This window comes from Camelus dromedarius, chromosome 5 (assembly GCF_036321535.1).
Source record: "Camelus dromedarius isolate mCamDro1 chromosome 5, mCamDro1.pat, whole genome shotgun sequence".
In the NCBI taxonomy this organism is placed as follows: domain Eukaryota; kingdom Metazoa; phylum Chordata; class Mammalia; order Artiodactyla; family Camelidae; genus Camelus; species Camelus dromedarius.
Window position 1 is genome coordinate 23,158,712 of NC_087440.1, and position 20,619 is coordinate 23,179,330.

A 20,619-nucleotide genomic window follows, 5' to 3' on the forward strand; every position below is an offset into this window, starting at 1 on the left:
GATTGGTAAGAGCTCTTTAAATATGTAAATATATTAAATTTTTGTATATTATCTATATTGCATATATTTCCCCTGTTTTCTCATGTACCTTTTAGTTTGACACTCAAGAGCATTAAATGTTATGTAATCAAATCTATTAGTCTCTTCCTTTTTGATTTATGCTCTTGATGTCATGGCTAGTAAGTCATTAACCTCATTATTATGTAAATTATCTCTATGTTTCCTTCCAGGCCCTTGGAGATTTCATATTTTACATTTATTTATTATTTTTAAAATTTGTTTTTACTTTTATTAAAATAGTATAGTCAAGAATGTGAAACTGTACTATAACATCTACAGTGGAAAAAGAAGCAATCTCTAGTCACGTCTTCCAGAGGCAAACATCTTGAACTTACAAATATTATGCTTACTTAACTGTTGTTTAGCTTTATCAATTTTTGAATATTCTTTTTGATTTCCTATTATGATAGATTAGATTTTTTTGTACTACCTGTCCTTTTACGTTCTGTTCCCCATATACACTCAGTATAATTCAGGCATAGTATTTGGTTAAATCAACATTCAGTGCTTATGTAATTTTAAGTAATTACCATTTGATTGTTTGCTTTCTTGTGCAATGTTTTATTTTTCTTGTGGAATTTCTATGTGGTCATTGAGATTTCTTTTCAAATGCTCAAATACTTCTCTAAATTCCTAATTCAATGCCCTTTATCCAGAGTTTTTTCTATACAGCCGGTTCATAAGATTGTTAGTTACATCCCTTCCCATCCTGGGAAATGTGTTTTATTTAATTTATTATTTTCAGGAGCAAACATCATAGAACAAACTTATTTCTAAAGCAACTGAAATGTTTCCAGAGCCTTTTAGATGGTCTGTGTCATTGTGGTTCCCTGTGCCTCTCCCTTTACTGACATGTATTATAACGGCTCTGCCCCTGCTTCCAACTCACTACTCCTTCTGTAAGCTGCGGTAAGTCTCCTTGACAGGCTGCTCAGGGCATTACAAGACATTTGGCTTTTCAGTGACTTACGCTTTTTGATTGTAACGTGATGGGCTAGGGTGATCTGTCATTCTACAATAATAATGTCGGTGCCCTCCTGAGTGAGCCCAAACCCTTTTGCAGAGTTTGAATAATGTTGAGATCATGCCTTTTTCATTTGCTGAAATGCAGAGTTGACCTACTGGTCCTTTAAGCTTCAACTTCGGTGCAGTGAATAGTTGGAGGCTGAATTGTATTATCCCTCTGTGTGCCTTGGAGAAGCATCAGGTTGTTCCTGTTTGGGCTTCCTCCTGTGTTCATAACCTCCTTGGACTCTGCCTCTGCCATTCAAATAAAAAAAAGAAAGATGAGTCATTTTATAGGGTAAGAAAAGGACATTGTTGCACTTGCTGCCCCAGAGGCAGTTGCCTTTCTTCATTCTGTTATGAGAGAAGTGGTTTAATTCATAATTGACAGGAATTTAGGAAAGGATTTGTTGGGTGGGAGATATCCATTCACATGGAAAGCTAAGTATTGAGAAGGTAGACTCTGAAATTCTGTTTCTTCCATTTTACTCAGCATGCATGATACCCTAACTTTACTGACCATATCTGGAATGCTCCCCATCAAGGGCACTGTTTGGGAGGATCGATGAATCTGCAGTGCCCAAGTTTTCCCACAAGTTCAAACCAGCCTAATGTTTCCTGCGTCAGAAAGCAGTCCTGGTGTGAGGCCTGTGGATGGTCTCATGGGAGAAACAGTTAAAAGAGACTAGCAATGTGTGTCCCCATAATGAAAGTCTGTCTTCTTGTAGAGTAGGTTTTGTTCTCTGTTGTTTCATGGCAGAGACAGAATCATAGGTTTTAGTGGGGGGGGTTGATAGAAGAAGGACGATCACCCAGAGATAGGTACTCCATAAAAACTCGGTACCAAAGAGTAAAGGAGAAATCAGAGCTGAGAGGGACGCCCAGGCTGAAGGCTGAGCTAGAATAAGGAAGACAAAACCAAAAGAAAGTAGAGGACTTAGCAAATTATTACAATGAAGCATGAATTGTGTCTGAGGGGTGTGATGCTCTCTAAGGGTCTTCTCAGGTCAAGGACACAGTAAATGTTTCTCTTCGAGGCACAGGAAACCATTGAGATGGCATTCACTTATACATTCTTTTTTAAGCCACTTTCAGAATCTAACATCCTGGACACCTACAGTGACATAAGATGTAACGATCCATGGCCACAGACATCTTTTGATGAAATTAGGGTGCTGTGGCTTTGGTAGCAACATGTAACCCTTATAACAAAGGCTCTGAGTTAACTGCATATTAACACTAATGAGACACTTAAACATACAAGTCATAACTTGCTTAAAATTTTGTTTATTTCAGAATATCAATGGATATAATAAAAGGAAACTTAGACAGAATTTCAAAACCAGCCTCAAATTCAAGAGTATGTCCTGGGAGCAGAGGTTCAAATGCTTCTTTGGAGGTGCTCTCACCAGAACCAGGGTCCTTCAAGGTACTTTGTTGTTTAGAAATGATTTAAACTACTTCTCCTGATCTCTAGCAGTTGGTAAACCTGTGGCTGTAGTTAACATCTCATTCTAAGGTTCCTTTTTAAAAAGGTGTGTCTGGGAGCTCAGATTTCTCAGATTTTACTTTAGATCATTTAACATGAAAATACTGTTTCCTTCTTTACCTTTTTTTTTTTTTTTTGGAGTATGGCTTGTTTGTTTATGGTTGTACTTTGTTGATGCTCATTTATTACCTTTTTTTCTTTTGTAAGAAAGCTTTGTATTCCAACATCTACTATCACCATTGACTCTTACTGTGAAAAAGATTCAGTAACTTTAAAAATACAGTTTGGGTGAAGACTATATAGTATATGTTTAGTAGATATATTACCTGGCCATGACTCCCTTTCTTTTCTTTAGTATTCTCTTTTTCTTTTCTTAAAGTAGCTAAACTTGATGTTTTTTGAAGAATCCATTTTTTTTTCCTCTGAGATATGGGACCATTTATTTGTTTTAAGGTAATGGAAAACAAACATTTTGAAACTTACGGTGAAAAAAAATCTTTGCAAGTTTATGAATCTTTACTCACTTATTTGATTTATGGACTAGACTCTGCATCATGAAACTCTTGGAGTTTTTCTCCATCATGATTTAGTGCTGGAAATAGAAAGTATTCTAGGCATTTTCAGCAGAAAGGGATGGAATGCAAGAAATTCAGTTCCTCAAACTCAGTGGAAAGCCAGGATTTTTGGTTTCCAGGTCACACCACCATGGCTGAAATCCAGAGATCAGAAAGCTGCTGCTGTTGCTGCTTCTGACACTACTGCCCGTCCTCAGAACCACAGAACTGGGGACTAGACATGCAGAGATGACTGCCTTTGGTATTTCTTGCCAATTTCCTATCAGGAGTTTAGGAAGATGACTTCTACCTCACTTCTGTGGTATAAATCTTGTGCAGATGAATCTAATTGGATGAAACTGATACACATCCAGAACCCTACCTACAAGCAACTTTGTAAAATACAGCTTCTGGCTTAGCTCTCTGTTTTGTTGCATCTAATCTTGCATCATTACTATATTGTGTGTTTACTCTTGTAGCATTGTATAATAAGGCTTGATATCTGGTAGGATTGTTTTCTTTTCCGGGATTATCTTAGCTATTCTTGACTTTTATCTCTTTTTATATTTTAGAACAGTTTTTTAAGTCCTGTGAAAAATACTGTCGGGGTTTTGATTGAAATTGCTTTGAATTTATAGATTAATTTGGAGAAGATTTCTGACTTTATGGTATTAAATCTTCCCATTTATTAACATTGAATCTCATTGACATTTTTGTTTCTAATTAAAACATTTTACGTATGACAAAATTCACTCTTTTTGGTGTATAGTTCTAAGTTTGGCAAATATTAGAGTGATACTATCACAATCAAGACAGAGAACAGTTTCATCATCACCTCTCAAAAATTCCCTAGTGCTACCCCAATCTAAACAGTCACTGAACAGTCTCTCCTACTCTTAATCCCTGGAAACTCCTGATTTGTTCTCTGTGCATGTAGTTTTTCCTTTTCCAGAAGGTCATATGAATGGAATTAAAAAATATGTAGCTTTTGAATTGGGCTTTTGTCTATTGGCACAGTTCATTAGAAACTCATCTCCATGTTGTTGCATGTATCAATAGTTCATGCCTTTTTATTACTGAGTAGTATTCCCTTGTGTGGATATACCACAGTCTGCTTATTTATCCCTCAGTTGAAGAATGTTTGGATTGTTTGTAGGTTTTAGTGATTATGAATAAAGCTGCTATAAATATTTTCATGCTGAATTTTTGGATGGAAAATAGGTTTTTATTTTTCTAGGGTAAATACCTAATAGTAGGATTGCTGGGTTGTATGGTAAGTATATGTTTAGCTTAAGAAATGGTCAAACTTTTTTGTTTCCACCAGAAATTTATGAGAGTTCCAACTGCTTTGCATCCTCACTAGCAGCTGGTATTGTCAGGGTTTTTAAAAAGCCATTCTAATAGGTTTATAGTAGTAGCTCATTGTAGTTTTAACTAAAATTTCCCTGATGACTAATAGTGTTAAGTATATTTTTATGTGCTTATTTGTAATCCACATCTTTTCTGGAAACTGTATGTTCAGAATTTTTGCTGAACTTTAAAAATTGTGTTTGTTTACTTACTGTTGACTTTTGAGAGTTCTTTATATATTCTAGAATCTTTTGTCAGGTATATGATTTGTAAACATTTTCTCCCAGCCTGTAGCTTGACTTTTCATTCTTTTAACTGTCTTTTGAAGAGCAATTTAAAATTTTGTTAAGTGCAATTTATCAATTTTTTTTCTTTTAAGGATTGTGTTTTCTGGTTGTATCTAAGAACCTTTTGTCTAACCCAAGTTCCCAAAGATTTTTTTCTATGTTTTCCTTTGAAAGTTTTATAGTTTTATATTTTACATTTAGATACTTGTGGCCTCTTATTGCCAGTGAGAAGGCTTTTTGTAAGCCCAATATTTATTCCAGTGTGGGTTGTGTAGTTCAGATATTTTTCCTCTGGTTGCTTTAATTTTTTTCTCTTTGTCTTTAGTGTCTACTGTTACTCACCTAAGTATGGATTTATTTAATTTATTTAATTGCTCCTTCTGGAGACTAGTACTTCTTCAATCTAAGGATTTGTGTGTTTCTTTTTTTTTTTTAAACTTCTCAGCCGTTGTGTTTTCACAGGTTTCAAATATTGCCTGCTTTTTTTTTTTTTTTCTATTTTGTCATCCTGGAAGTGCAATTAAATGTCTGTCCAGACTTTCCCTTCTATCCTTCATGTCTCTAAAAAATTTTTCTTAAATTCATTTATTTCTCTGTTCTTCATGCTGGGGAATTTTCAATATATATTTTCTAATTTTTGAATTCTTTCGTATACTATGGCAAACCTACTCGTTAATCCATCCATTGAATTTTTAACCTTAATGATATATTTAAAATTTCTTGATTTCTTTTTGGTTTATTTTCCAATCTGTCTGTTCTTTACAGTATCTTGATCTTGTGTTTTTTGGATTCTTTTTTTTTATACCCTTTAAAATATTTATATGATTATCTTTATCAACTTCTTTTAATGTCTTAAGTTCCTTTGTTTATTATGGTCTTGCTTATTGTTGGTCATTTATTCATGGCTTTTGAACTTCTGGAATATAAGTTTTAATTTTGGGAATTGTATGGAGCCTGATTTAAAACTATGCCTTCCAGAGCAAGTTTCTGTTTGCTTCTACCAGATTCCTCAGAGATATCACTGACATGAATTTTTTTTTTTTTTTTTTTTTTTTTTTTTTGCTCAGTTTCATCTTTAAGCATTCCATAGCCCAGGAATAATAGAAATTGGAATCCAAACCCACATGAAGCATGACCCCTGTGGTTGCACATTCTCAGGGAAGACTATTTCCCACTTGGAACCCAGACACATTTTGTACTTTCATCCTGTGATTTTGGATAGGTGTGCTTTTCGAGTCTACCCTCTCACCGAGGATGTGCCTTTTTGAGGGATCCAGCTTTATGAAGCAGGAGAGGGAAGGTTCCTTTCCCTGTTGTCTTGCATGGGTCCAAGGCCTAGTCTCCTATCTCTGCTTGGGTGGCAAAGCCCAAGCACATAGCTTTCTGAGGCCTGCACAATCTCATTTGCCTTCCTTGTCACTCCCACCCCCACCCACACTGAGCAGCTACTTTAAGGATTGAAAAGATTCCTGTTCCAGCTTTCAGTCTCCTTTTGGTTTCTGTTCACTGGTAGTCTCCCTAATGATCTTATGAGTTTAATTATGGATTTCTAAGTAGATGGGAGGTTTCAGTTTATTCAGTTTTCCTTATAGCATAAACTGGAATCTCAAAATAATTTTAGATTCTTTAGTCCCAAGTATAGTGATGATAAGCCTAATCTCAGGAGTCATGGGTTCTAATTAGTCTCCGCTGACCACGTTTTATGTGATTTTGGGCAAATTTGACTCTCTGCTAGTTTCCTCATCTATTCAAAGGAGTAATAATACTATCCACCTTATAGGCATGTTTTGAGGATGAAATGAGGTAAAATATCTAAAGATTTTATAAGTGACTAGCACCTAGTAAGTATTTAATACATCTTAGCTATTTGGTCCGTCCTTCCTACGTTATTATTCACACCATTCAGCATAAAGTCTGGCATATAGTAAGTATTCACAAAATAAATGTTCAACACATTCAAAAGGGTAGTTTTATGATTTCATGTAGGTAGGATAATATACAAAGACCTGACAAATTTTAGATTCGCATAGAATTAGTATTTCTATTTACATATTCCTGGGTGATGACTTTTTAATGCAACAACTTCACAATATTGACACATGTATTTTAATACATAGATTACTATTGCTGTCTTGAAAACATCAGCAATCATTTCAAGTCAGATTTTATTTGAAGCTACTAAGCTGTAGTTCAAACTCTAGAATATTTATTAACCAACAGGGACTTTGATACTTATATCAAAAGCAATCCTTCCTAAAGTTCTGATTTATGTTAATCAAGTTCATGGAAAATCAATAAGGTTTGTCTTAGGTTGGGGAAGAAAGCCACGGATATCTTGCAGGTTGACTGCTACTTACAAATGATTCAGTGTCTATAAAACCTTATGCATTGTCTAAATAATAAATCGTGGAATTTTGATTAGTTTTATTGCTCATTTGTCTTTTATTAATTTCTTACCAAAAATTTATGTATGGCAGAAAGTAGAGTTTTAATGAAATTTCTATAGTAATGATATATTTCTTATGCTAAGAATTTTGGTTTGTTGTTGCTTCTGAATATTTTTCTTGAAAGAGCCAATAGTTGTAATTTGTGTAAAAATCTCATGGCTTTCAGGTAGGGATCTAATTGTGAGGAAGGGTTTTTATAGGGTATTTACTTTTCCTGGGATTGACTTGGAGGTATGAAGTGGGGGATGTGGAGCAAGGGAAAAGGGAGATTGAATGTGGCTTTGAGAATGAAGAAGAAAGAAAAATCATAGACTTGGGCCACAGGGTAGAAGATCAGGAGGGTTAGGAATAGGGAGGCCAGTCGACAATGGGATGGAGAAGATGGTTGATGCTGGTGGGGTCGGGAATTGTGGGTAAGACTGTGAAATGGGCAATGCTGGCCTTTTCTTCTCTAGTTTCATCTTTTTGCCTCATTGCTTCCTAGAATAAGAACATGCTAAGAGTTAGGGTCATATAGGATGATATATGTGAAAGATCTTTGTGTATCCTGAAGTGTGCTACCCAAGAATATTGCTAATATCTAGTTATGTTTCCCCTCTATAAAAACCCATTCTCAGCAAAAGGTAGGCTACGTTCATTTATGCCAGGATGTAAATTACTGACAGTGCTTGTGTGAACTCTCCCAGCAATTTCAGCATTTTCACAGACCTTTGTAGCCTCAAGGCTATTATGGAATTTTAGGCTCTATCTGGCCTTTGACAGAAGTTTGTTTTTGAACAGGGAGCCCTCATTAACACCTCCAAGATCACATAAAGTAGGCATTGTTTTGCTTGTTTGTAAATTGGGCCTCCCGTTAGTTTCATTCCCTACTCAATCTGTTTTCTTCTGTTAAATAAGGGTAGTAATGCCTATACCATAGGATCATTGTGAGGAGTGAATGGGGCAGTGTGTGTAAAGTACTTAGCACAGGACCTGGCCAACAGTAATTCCTCAGTAAATGTTGGCTATGATTTTTATACCGCTGACTCAGCTTAGTTCTGCTGGGGCTAATGTCCTAGCTGAGGTGAACAGAGATGCTCATGCAGTCCTGTATCCCTGGAAGTTTAATTCTCAGTACCATTTACAGTCTGTCCTGGAGATTCACAAGGGGGCACAGACTAGAGGGGTTGAGTGTTAACCACAGTGGTGCAGAGTGAGCATAAAAGCCACCAAGGGCTAAACCCTGAAGGGCTGGAGCAGACAGTCCCTACGTTGGAGGGGAAAGGCACACCTCTCAGAAGTGGCTGACCCACTCTCCCTGAGGTTCTCCCTCTCCTGTGGGCTGTTTTCCCTTCTGCTGTGATCCTCAGTGCCAGGCACAGCCATCAGGGCCCTAGGATCCCGGTTTTTTCCTGGTGCAGCTGTGGATGTCTGTTCTTGTCTTCTCTCAGGAAAACACAGCTGCACCAACTGGTGGCTTCAAAATGAACTTTGCTAAAAATGGAAAGAGAAATCGAAATAAAATAGAAAAACTGTGACAAGCATAAAAATTATTCACCAGATAACATGGTTCTGATTTGAAGAACTCCATGAGAAGCAAATCTCAGTTCAGACTGTTCTCTTGGCAGCTGTTCAGTAGCTTCACGGGGCTAGTGGCTATCGTTTTGGACAACCCCACTCTAGCCCTTGACTCTTCATCCTTGTGTCAGCTCAGGGAGCAGGGACTATTCACGCCTTATCCTCAGAGCCGTTCTCTTTGGGACTGATTCCTGACCCTTCTCTGTTATTGCTAGAAATTGCTGGGGAGTGGTGCATATTACATTGTTGACAAATGTTAAATTTAATGTGTGTTTAAATTACATTTAGGTAAGTTACATTTCTAGAATAATTTAATGTTGCTGTATGTATGTATGTCCTCACATATACTCACATTAGTGTTAAAATAGTCTAGAAGTTTTTAACAAATACATTATTTTTAAAAACTCTTTGGAAATAATTTTTAGGTTGGTACTGCAGTCAATTTGAACTCTGGTAAACAGAGCCACTCAGAAAGCAATAATACAGAGGAAAATAGAAACAGTAATGATGATAAAGGGGAAGACTACTCTGAGAAAATACAGTTGGCTGAAGAGGGGTCAGATGAAGATCTGAACTTGGTTCAACATCAGATAATCCCTGAATGTTCAGGTAGGATAATCACTTGGTGATTGGCTGATGATAATTATAGATACCCTAATTAAAATATTAGAACTACATATGTTTTTTATCAGCTAAGTAGAAATAATAATTAAAAAAAGAGACATGCTTTTTGTGAGCAAGCAAATTATCGCTTTTTTATAAGACTATTGAGTTCTTAAATACACTTAGTATTTTAAAATAATAATAATATAATATAGAAAAATAATAAAATATGTCATTTAGTAAAATGTTATTGTAGTCATTTTAGATTAATCCAGTAGGAAGTATTTCTGCACTTTATGACATGATTTTTTTTGATCTTTTTGATGATTAAAATTACATAATAAAATATATTCTGTAATTTATAAATACCTTTTTAAGGGATAATCTCATTTGATCTTACTAACTTTTATTTTATTTTTTAGAAATTAAAAAACTTTTTATTTTTAATTTTTTTAAATGAAAGTACTGGGGATTGAACCCAGGAATTCATGCATGCTAAGCATGCACTCTACCACTGAGATATACCCCACCAATCTTAATAACTTTTGGATTTTAAGAGACTCCCTTTTTTCATGGTTATTAAATTAATACCAGTCCGAGTGAATCAGAACAGCAGTTCTCAAAACATGGACTGCAGAGCCCTGGGTGGGGCGGGGAGTCTCTGAGAGCCTTTCAGGAGCTCTGCAAAGTAAAAACTACTTTCATTGTAACACTGATAGATCAGTAATGTAATTCATTATAATACTGAAATAATGCTATTTGCCTTTTTGCCCATTGAATGGACAGTTTCACTGATGGTACAAAAGCAGTGGTGGGTCAAATTGCTGGTGGTTTAGTGTGAATCAAGGCAATGACATGAAATTGTTCTAGTAGTCATTGTCTCCTTCATGACCAGGCACGGGCAGAGAAAAGAAATAGCCAGTGTCACTTAAGAGTGTCCTTGATGGAGCAGTAAAAATTTTAATTTCTATTTCTTCTTGACCTTTGAGTACACATCTTTTTACTATCCTGTGTGTTAAAATGGGAACTACATATAAAACAGTTCTATTGGATACCAGAATGTGAAGATTGTGTTGAGGAAAAGTATTCATGTGATAGTTGAAGCTGAGAGCTCAATTGGCCACTTTTTAATGGGACATCATATTAACTTGAAAGAATGACTGGTGGACAAACTGTTATTGTTCAAACTTAGGTATTTGGCAGACATTTTTAAAAAATGAAATGGGCCTATTACTTAAAGGAAAACAACTGACAGTATTTTTTGTTGGTGGTAAAATTTGATCTTTCAAGTGAAAAATTAGAATCTTGGAAAACTTGTGTATATCACCATGAGCTTCCCAGTACTTCGACTTTTCCAATGAAAATTGGTGGCAATATTAACAAATGTCTTTTTTTGATATTGTGTATTGAAATGTGTTAATATGTTGAAGGTCTGCATGATTCTGCAAACCACTATTTTCCAAATGGCCAATGCAGGGTAAAAGATCCATTGAACATGAACAATAGATCCATGGATTTTAATGGAGCAAAAACAAAAAGCTCACTGATAGGGTTACAGATTTCATATTACAACTAACCTTTAAGAAACTAGCCCTTGTCCAGTTTTGACATAATATCAAAGAAGAATAACTGCAATTATCTGAAAAGGCTATTAAATTTCTCCTCCCCTTTCCAACTACATGTCTGTGTGAGGCCAAATTTTCTTAAATACTTTTAACTGAAACAACAGATTACAATGGATTGACTATAGAAGCAGATGTGAGAATCTAGCTGTCTTCTATTAATCCAGATATGAAAAATTTAAAGCTTTGCCATTCTTCCCAATGATTATTTTGGAAAATATAGTTGTTTGTCATAAAATGTTATATTTATGTTAACATAAAATTAGTAATAACATTTATTATTTAAAAATGAATACATATATACAATATTTTTCAGTTTTGATTTCTAATATGGTAATTGTTAATAGGTATAACTCATAGACAAAAGCTACTTTGGGTTCTCAGTAATTTCTGAAGCTGTAAAGTGAAGTTGAGATCCTAAACTTTGAGAAGTACTGATTTAGATTTATGTTTGGGATGGGACCAGCTCTCAGGCCAGGTGACTCAGGATTAGTTAGCAGGAAACAGTTTACTAGAGTTGAAATTAGCTGTTGGCCCCATTTACATTGTATTTGTTTCTGCTGTTTCAGTACTGCATAAGTTACTTCAAAATGCCTGCTGTGTAGACTCCGTATGTATGCAGAGCCTGAGAATGGTAGGGTTGGCAGTTGGGAATTAGAACTAGAGGCTGTTGCATTCCAAGTACGTGTGCAGTAAGATTTGTAGAGCCTCCTGATTGGTAAGATCATTATTCTTTTTGGTTGTTTGTTCCTCTAAAAACATCTCATTTTCCTTAAAAAGGAAGTGATATCTTTTAAGGAAACATCGCTGGATTGTTTGGATCTTCAAAAGTTGTAAAATTTGGCTTTCCTTAGCATGATATGTCGTTTCTAATGATTTAGTTTGGGTGGCTAAGACTTTAGAACCTGAACATTTATGCTCATTGCCAAATTATCACCTTTCATCTGACTTCACAGAAGAATTGTCTCCTGGTGGTGAAGAGCTTTGGCTCTGGAGTCAGATTTGGGTGGAAACTGACTCTGCCATTTACTAGATACAAGATGATTTATCTTGGACATGTATGTAACTCAGTTACAAATTAGCCTCAGTTTACTAATTTGTGAAATAGGATGATAATTATGCCATCTTGCTGGTTTATGGTGAGGGTTAAATGAGATAATGCATATAAATAAAGCATTTAAGACTGTGCCTATCAGGTAACTATAAATGTTAGCTGCTATTATTAACATTATCATTAATCATAATGATAATTATAATTATTAATATCATTAATCATAATTATAAGTTAAAACTTGAATGATGGAAGTTCTAAAGAGTTCTAATGTCAAATAAGTTACCAACATTTAGCCACAACTCAAGATCCTTTTTATGTACTTCAAGGAAATAGGACAAATGGGAGGGACATAGATTAAAGTCTGTTTTTGGTGTACTTTTTAGAATTTGCTTCTAACATGTTGGAATCACTCTGTGTCTCTTAATGACATGCTACATTTTGCTGTAGCTATTTGTGTACATGACTTCTCTTTCAGCTAGTCTGAAGCCACTTTAGGATAGGGTCTTTGTCTTACTCCTTATTTTTAGTTATGAATATAGAAGCTATAGCAGAATGAAGGAGAAAGAATTTGGGACTTAGATTCATATGAGACCCTCTTCTGAATTCAGTGCTGTTTGAATTTATTAGCTATTTGAAAGGACCCCATTATCTCAATAGTAAAATAGAGATAAATGTGTATTTCACATTGTTGTTAGATAATTTTATGAACAATTATATGTGAAAACACCTTGTAAATCAAGATATGTGACACCAATGCTAGTTATTACCATCAGCCATAAACATTTGTTGAATGAAAGAACAAATAGTAAAAACAAAACAGAAAGAGAAAAAGCTTTAAGACTTTACTAAACTTCAAGCTCATTCCTTCTATATCATTCAACATAATATAGATGAATCTGAATTAAAAGAATTAGATTCTCAACTTCAAGATGCTATTCAGAAGATGAAGAGGCTTGATAAGATATTGGTGAAGAGACAATGTAGAGAAAAAGAAATTAAGAAGCGAGGTCTAGAATTGAGAATAAAGCTGTGGGAAGAACTGAAGGTAAGAATTGGAAAACCGTATGCTGACATGTAAGAAACAACTTCCTCCGAGATGAGTAAGAAAAGGGTGGACTCTGGTAGTGTTAATGTGGTGGGGGAGTGGTGAGGGAGGTGGATTTCTGGAGCTGGAGAAGGTGACTTTGCAGCATTCCAGCATTCCAGCATTCCACACTTGTGTGCTCACTCCCCATGGACAGCGGACAGCACAGTAGGCTTCTCTCACCTGTGTCTGGCTGAGGCTTCTCTATCTTTGGAATAGAAAGGGATGTGGTACCTACTTTCTATCAAGTAGGTTTGTCTGCTTTTTCTTCAGCAAGCTTCCAGTTTGGAGAAAAATACACAAATACACAAAAATTTCACCCCCTGGTTATCATTATTATTTGCATAAACTTTTGTGACAAACAAGCAGGGAGTTGACTGTTTCTCATGCTGGTCAAGACCTCTTTGGGAAGCTGTGAAGTGCTTGTGGTTTGTGACTATGCTCTGTTTACTTCTATCTTAATGAATTTCTAGTGCTCGATTAACTTCCCTTGGCCTCCTTGGACCTTTTGTTCTCTGTAGTATTGAGGGGTGGAAGTTGACCAGGTGTTGGTACTGACTTCATGTATAGCGATTAGCTTATATTTGAACTTTGCCCCTCAAAGGAGAGCACTTTTAAGGTAAGAAACATTGTAATAACAGATTTATTGCTTTTGATAAATCCCTCCTTGATTAACTGACCGACTTCTGAAGAAATTTCCTGGACGATGAGATGAATTAATAATGAGATAATTAAGAATACATTTTTACAAGGTTCCCTGGATGGCCAGGTGGAAAAAAGGAATATATAAAGTACAGTGCTTTAAGCTAGAGAAGTAATTTGTGTGAATTTTTTAGCAGAAAAAGTTAGCCTATCACTTATTTCTATTGTATCTCAAAGCAAATTTTAACTGGGTTGGAAATATGAATTATAACTGTAATCATGATAAAATATAGCATCAATTTTGAAATGTCTGAAATTGTAATTTGATGACGTACCTTTAGGTTACTCATTAGTTATAGAAACGTTTAACAGAAACTTAAGATACTTTAAGCAGGGTAATCATATAATGATAAACATATTTCAGCTCTATCTGGGAATATTCATTGATAGAATTTTGAGGGAACAGGAAACATTAGCAGATTTCTTAATTAAAGGAATAAAAATAACCTGAGACTTCTCATTTATATGCACGTTTGGAAACCATGTTGGAATTTTCAAAAATATCAATAAGTATAGTTGCCTTCTTTTCCTATGTTTAAAATTTTACTTCTTTTTTATTAGTCTGCAAAAAATAATGAAGCTTTGCAAAGTAATGAGGAGATGGAAAATACAAAAAAATTTCTAGCTTTGACTGCTGCATCAGAAGAAACTGTTGGTGAGTAAAATTGATTCATCTTTTTTTTTTTTTTGTCTGAGTCATAGAATATTTGGGTTAAAGTAAAATTCCCAATTCAATTATTTTTTCTTTTTCTTTGAGTTTAACTCTTCTTTAGAGGAAATCATCATGTTAGGTAGGACTATTTGGAACTACCCAGAGCTTAGATATGTTTCAGAGTCTTCTAGGTGTCTGCTCAAAGGTGAGGGGGACAGGGCAGTGAAAAATTGGGAAATAGACGAAGTATGTCTTCGCCTTTCCTTCCTGTGCCTCTTAGATCCCTGTAGACACCCAGTTTATGCAAACAGTCCCCTGAATGCCTAAGATCATCCCACGAGGTGTCTCACTCAGGCCTCTACAACCTTTCATAAAAATCCATTACTGATTTGTCCTTTCCCTGCTCTCTCACAGTCTGGCTTTATGAGACCAGTCAATTAATTCTCCTCATGTGTTCCTACTTCTCCTTGTGTGGATATACAGTTGACCCTTGAACAACGTAGTGGTTAGGAGCACCGACCCCTGTACAATTGAAAATCCAAGCGAACCTGGGCAGTTCAAACTTATGTAGTTCAAGGGTCAGCTGTGTATTTGTGATTCTCCTCTTCCTCCTCCTTCTTTTCCTTCTTCCTTCTTCTTTTTCTTCTTCTGCAGAAGTACTATGGAATCATATAGCCTATTTTAACCTACTTATATACTGTTGAATGTTTTAGTGATTGGGAAGCAGTTGGTATTTTTTGGCAGGACACTTAAAACCCTTTCACCTACATCATGGAAATGGTCATATAGTACTGCTTGGGCATTAGGCTGGCTCCAAGCAGGGGCCTCTGATTTCTCTGAGAATCCTAGAATCCATTTGTCTTTTACAAAGTGAGTAACATTTTAGAATCCCAAGGACCCAATTCAGGCTACTACAACTTTTTAGCATGAGTTTTGATGTGGATGAGATTTCCTTCAGGTTGGTTTCTTTCCGAACCCAGCACTGAGAACTCAGAAACTACGTGGGCCTCTTTTTATGCAGAGAGACAATGATGCTGGCCAGTTCCCACCCATAGTGAGTTTGCTAATGATCCCCAACATTCATGTCCACCAGAAACCTCAGAATGTGACGTTATTTGGAAATAGGATCTTTGCAGATGTAATTAGTTAAGATAAGGTTATCCTGGAGTAGGGTGGGCCCTATATCCAATAACTCATGTCCTTATAAGAGGAGACACAGAGACACAATGATATAGGGGAGAAGACCACGTGACGCTAGAGGCAGAGATTGGAGTAATGTAGCTACAAGCCAGGTAACACCAAGGATTGCTGGGAGCCACCAGAAGCCAGGAAGAGGCAAGGAAGGATTCTTCCCTAGTGACTTCAGAGGGAGCATGGTTTTCCCAACACCTTTATTTCAGATGTCTAGATTCCAGAACTGTGGCAGAATAAACTTCTGTTATTTTCAGTCACCCAGTCTATAGTATTTTGTTACAGAAGCCCTAGAAAATTAATACACTGACTTCAGTGAAGTCACCAGAGGTATGAATGAAGGAGCAACCTTGCACATTTCATCCCTAGCGAGGATGGTGTAGAGAATAGCCAAGGCTCTGTGGGTGGCCCTCATGGAGCTTCTCCAGACGTCCTCAGCCAAATGCAGCCACCCCAGCTGAGGCCCCATTCATAATGGAACAGAGATAAATTGTTTCTGCCATGCCCCTCAGCTGACTGACCCACAGAATCATGGGCATAGTAAAATAGTCATTGTTTTATGCCACTACATTTTTGTTTTTACTTTTTATTTAGAAATAATTTTAAACTTACAGAAAAGTTACAAAATAATACATAGAGTTCCCATACACTTTTCACCCAGCTTCCCCTAATGTTAGCATCCTGTATAACCACAGTCAAATGATCAAAGTTAAAAAATTAATATCGGTACAATATTATTCATTATTGGAATATCTTCTTCCAATTTCATCAGTTTTTCCTCCAATGTCCCTTTTATTTTCTAGTATCTGATCCAGGACCACATATTGCATTGAGTTGTCATGTCTCCTTAGTCTTCTCCAGTTTCTCGCAGTTCCTCAGTCTTTCCTTATCTTTCATGGTCTTGACACATTTGGAGAATATTGGTTGGTTATTTTGTAAAATATCCTTCAATTTCGGTTTGTATGATGTTTTCTCTCGATTAGATGATGGTTAAGCATTTTTGTCAAGAATACCCCAGAAGTTGCATTTTCTCAGTTGATCACACTCAGGGTACCTAATGTTGATATATTTTATTACTGGTAATGTTAACCTCCAAAACTTGGTTGAGGTGGTGTCTGCCAGCTTTGTCCACTGCAAAGTTACTGTTTTCCTTTTGCAGTTAATAAATATCTTGGGGGAGATGCTTTAAGCCTATGCAAATATCCTGGTCCTCTCCAAACTTTCACTCACTAATATTAGCATCCATCAGTAAATTTTGCCTGCAGTAATTATTACTCTATGTCCCTAAATTTTGGGTGACTTTATGTAACAATAGGTAACTGGAGTTATTTTCATCAACATTATTTTCAGTGACTGTATATTAATTCACTATATGGTTGTACCATCATTTGCTTGACTAATACCCTGTTAAACATGTAGATTATTTCCTTTGTTTTCCAGTTTTTTTTTCAATTATACACAATGCTGCAGTAACATTATTAGGCAATTATTTCCTTATTACCTTTTGTGGTAGGCCAAAAAAATGCACCCCTCCCCCCAAGATATCCATGTCGAATCCCTAGAAGCTGTGAATGTTATCTTATTTAGAAAAAGGGTCTTTGCAGATATGACTAAGTTCAGGATCTTAAGATGAGGAGATAACCCTCGAATATGAAGGTGGGCCCTAAATGCCATCATAAATATTCTCATAAGAAGGAGGCAGAGGGAGAAGAGATACAGAGAAGAGAAAAGGTGATGTGAAGATGGAGGCAGAGTGGAGTGGTGTGGCCTCAAGCCAAGGAATGCTGGCACCACCAGAGACTGGAAGAGGCAGGGAACAGAATCTTTCCTAGAGCCCCTGGAGGGAGTGTGGCCCTACTGACACCTTGATTTCAGACTTCTGGCCTCCAGAACTGTGAGAGAATACATTTCTATTGTTTTAAGCAACCAAGTTTGCATTTATTTGTGACAACAGTTACAGGAACCTAATATACATCTTTAAATAAATTCCTCTAAGAGAAATTACTTAGTCAAAGAAATTGGACTTTAAATTTAAAGATTTTTATCCATACTGATTTACTGAAAGGTTATACCAATTTAGCTTCCCACTAACACTGTATCTGAGGCATTATTTTCCTATACCTGCTGCAACATTGGACTTTGTTTTAAAGCTTTGTTAATTGAAAATGGACTCATGGTAATTTGTATCTCTCTGATAATCAGGCAAGTTGAATATTTATTTTTTCATTTCACATTTTATGAACTACTTGTTCTTTTATAAAGTAAAATGTTCCTTTTTATTGATTTGAAGGATTCCTTGACATATTAAGGATACTAATTCTTTGTAAGAAGTATCAAAAATACTTTTTTCTAACTTATTTTTCTTTTGTTTTATGGTATTTCTTAACATTTGTATTAGTTAAACCAGTCATTTCTTTTATGTTATCGTTAATTGTTGCTCTGCTTACAAAAAGGCCTTTTCCACTTTCAGATTATATAAAAATGTACCTGTGGTTTCCTTTAGTACTGTTATTATTTTATGGAATAATTTAAAATGTCAATCTACTTTGAATTTGTTTTGGTGTCACATATGAGGTATACTATTAAGTTTTTTTTTTTTTTTCCAACTTGTTACTGGTTATTTGAAGACCTTTTATTGGGTAATCCATAGTTCCCACTTATTTGGAATGCTAATTTTATCATGCACTAATTGGATCTATTTTTCTAAGCTTTCGGTTCTTTTCCATTAATATTTCTATCTGCTGATACTAGTATTGTTTTATCATAGCTTTGTCATACCTTTTATTAGGACAGATATATTGTTGTCTTTTTCAGAAAGGTTTTTGGAATAACATGTTTTTCTTAAGCTTGTTTTTCTCTGTGAAAGTTGTTCAGCAATGACATTATTTAAGAAAAAAGACTGCAGAACACTTGAAACCTATAGCTTATAAAATGTGTTTTTACTAATTTAAATGTCTGAAGACTATTGTATGAAGATAATCTCTCTCAAAAAGTACAGCTTCTTATACTTTCTTTACTGTCTCTCAGTAATTGTACACCTTCCTAGAATTCAGACTACACTCCTTATTCTAATGAAAGAACATGGACAGTGTCAGGAATGTGATTCTGGATGTAATAGTATCTCAGCATCTGTATTTTAGAAAGGAGGAGCTAAACGCTTATTTCTCCAGTGAGGCATTTCTAAGAAGCCATACCTGCTTGTGGCTGACTCTAAAGCAAAGACTGTAAAACAGGCCACTCTGGACGGGGATTGATGGTGGCCCTTTGACATTAGCCTTTTCAGTCACAGAGTTCACTACTGAGTGAACTTTTGGCCCTGGAGGGCAAGACTTCTGTTCTCAGCTGGCTTTTCTTCACAAACAAATCCGAACTATCGAATACATTTAATTTTTTAATAATATTTAATTATCTGTATATTTTTTAAATTGAAGTATAGTCAGTTTACAATGTTGTGTCAATTTCTGGTGTACAGCATAATGTTTCAGTCATACCTATATATACATATATTCCTTTCATATTCTTTTTCATTATGGGTTGCTATAAGATATTGAATCCAGTTCTGCATGCTATACAGTAGAAACTTGTTATTTATCTGTTTTATATATAGTAATTAGTATCTGCAAATCTCGAACTTCCGATTTATCCCTTCTCACCCCCTTTCCCCTCTGGCAACAGTGAGACATGGAAACAACCTAAATAGTTGTCTATCGACACATGACTGGATGAAGAAGTTGTGGTATATTTATACAATGGAATACCACTCAGCCATAAAAAAGAATAAAATAATGCCATTTGTAGCAACATGAATGGGACTGGAGATTGTCATTCTAAGTGAAGTAAGCCAGAAAGAGAAAGAAAAATGCCATATGATATCAGTTATATGTGGAATCTAAAAAAAATAAAACCAGAAATGAACTTATTTACGAAACAGAAACAGACTCACAGACACTGAAAACATTTAATTTTTAAAGCTCATGGCAGGTATAAACCTGTGGAACTCACAATTTTATCTCTGGAGTCCCATGACTACCGTAGGCTCTGTAGACATTTACAGTAATGTTAGATTACTACTAATGTCCTACATGGAAATTAGTTTGACTTCATGAGCTGAAAGCTGGAGTTATCAGAGGCTTGGAAGCAATGTTTAGAGAGAGTCATTGCTTTAAATATTGTCACAATGGGTTTCAGTTTTTAGATTCCTAATTCTTAGTTAGTTGTTATGTACTGGCAGTGTTTATTGTGCACAGAGCAAATAATATGTGAAAGTAGGATGGATGTAAAAGGAAATGGGAATCAAAGACACTGCTGGATAAACCCAGTGTCTGTTGCCCGTAATTCTTGCTCTTGTCTGTCTCGTCTCTAGCTCACACTCGAGCAGTTCACTAGACTGAAGAGACAACATTATTGTATTCCTGGTTCTTCATTTTAATTAGGGTTTTTTTTTTTTTTTTGATGATTGGTCTTTTATAGAAGGTGAATTCCTTAGTGAAATTTCTTGCTGGCTCTTTACGTCATAGACATGTATTCAGAAGTCACACATATCTGATTTTTAAAAATCTTAAAAACCTTAAGAGATTTACCATAGACTACATTATTAGCCTAATTATGCATTTTTCACATTTTACATAACATAATTATTACCTTATTCCAAAAGAGTTAACTTTGGGAATCTTCAGTTTATGAAATGTATTAATAGCATATATGAAAGATGTATAAAAGAATGAATAGAAATGTAAGAGTCCGATTTGACTCCATAGCACTGATTTTTGAAAGTCTTCTACTTCTATGATTACAACATGGCCGCATATCTAAAATGGTGTGAAATTGCTTATATCTGTTCCATTCTGAGATTTGTTTCTTTCCCAGGTTATTCCCTGAACTTCGGCTACTCACTCCTCTTAATTAAAAATATAAAAATTAAAAAATTAGTTTGATCAAGCCTATGTATAGTCATAAATTTTA

General features: G+C 35.5%; 1 protein-coding gene across 3 annotated transcripts in view; it reads left to right on the forward strand.

Moving 5' to 3' along the window:
• FSIP1 (fibrous sheath interacting protein 1) overlaps positions 1-20,619 on the forward strand; it is a 178,210-nt gene that overhangs the window by 3,282 nt on the left and 154,309 nt on the right. For 2 of the 3 annotated variants that reach the window (XM_064485747.1, XM_010989336.3), the window contains exons 2-5: positions 2,362-2,494; positions 9,175-9,358; positions 12,919-13,073; positions 14,376-14,469. In XM_064485747.1, coding sequence (XP_064341817.1) covers positions 2,369-2,494; positions 9,175-9,358; positions 12,919-13,073; positions 14,376-14,469 — 559 coding nt within the window. In that variant the 5' untranslated portion in view covers positions 2,362-2,368. The remainder of the gene's footprint in view (positions 1-2,361; positions 2,495-9,174; positions 9,359-12,918; positions 13,074-14,375; positions 14,470-20,619) is intronic. The other variant, XM_031453325.2, reaches the window with a different exon arrangement.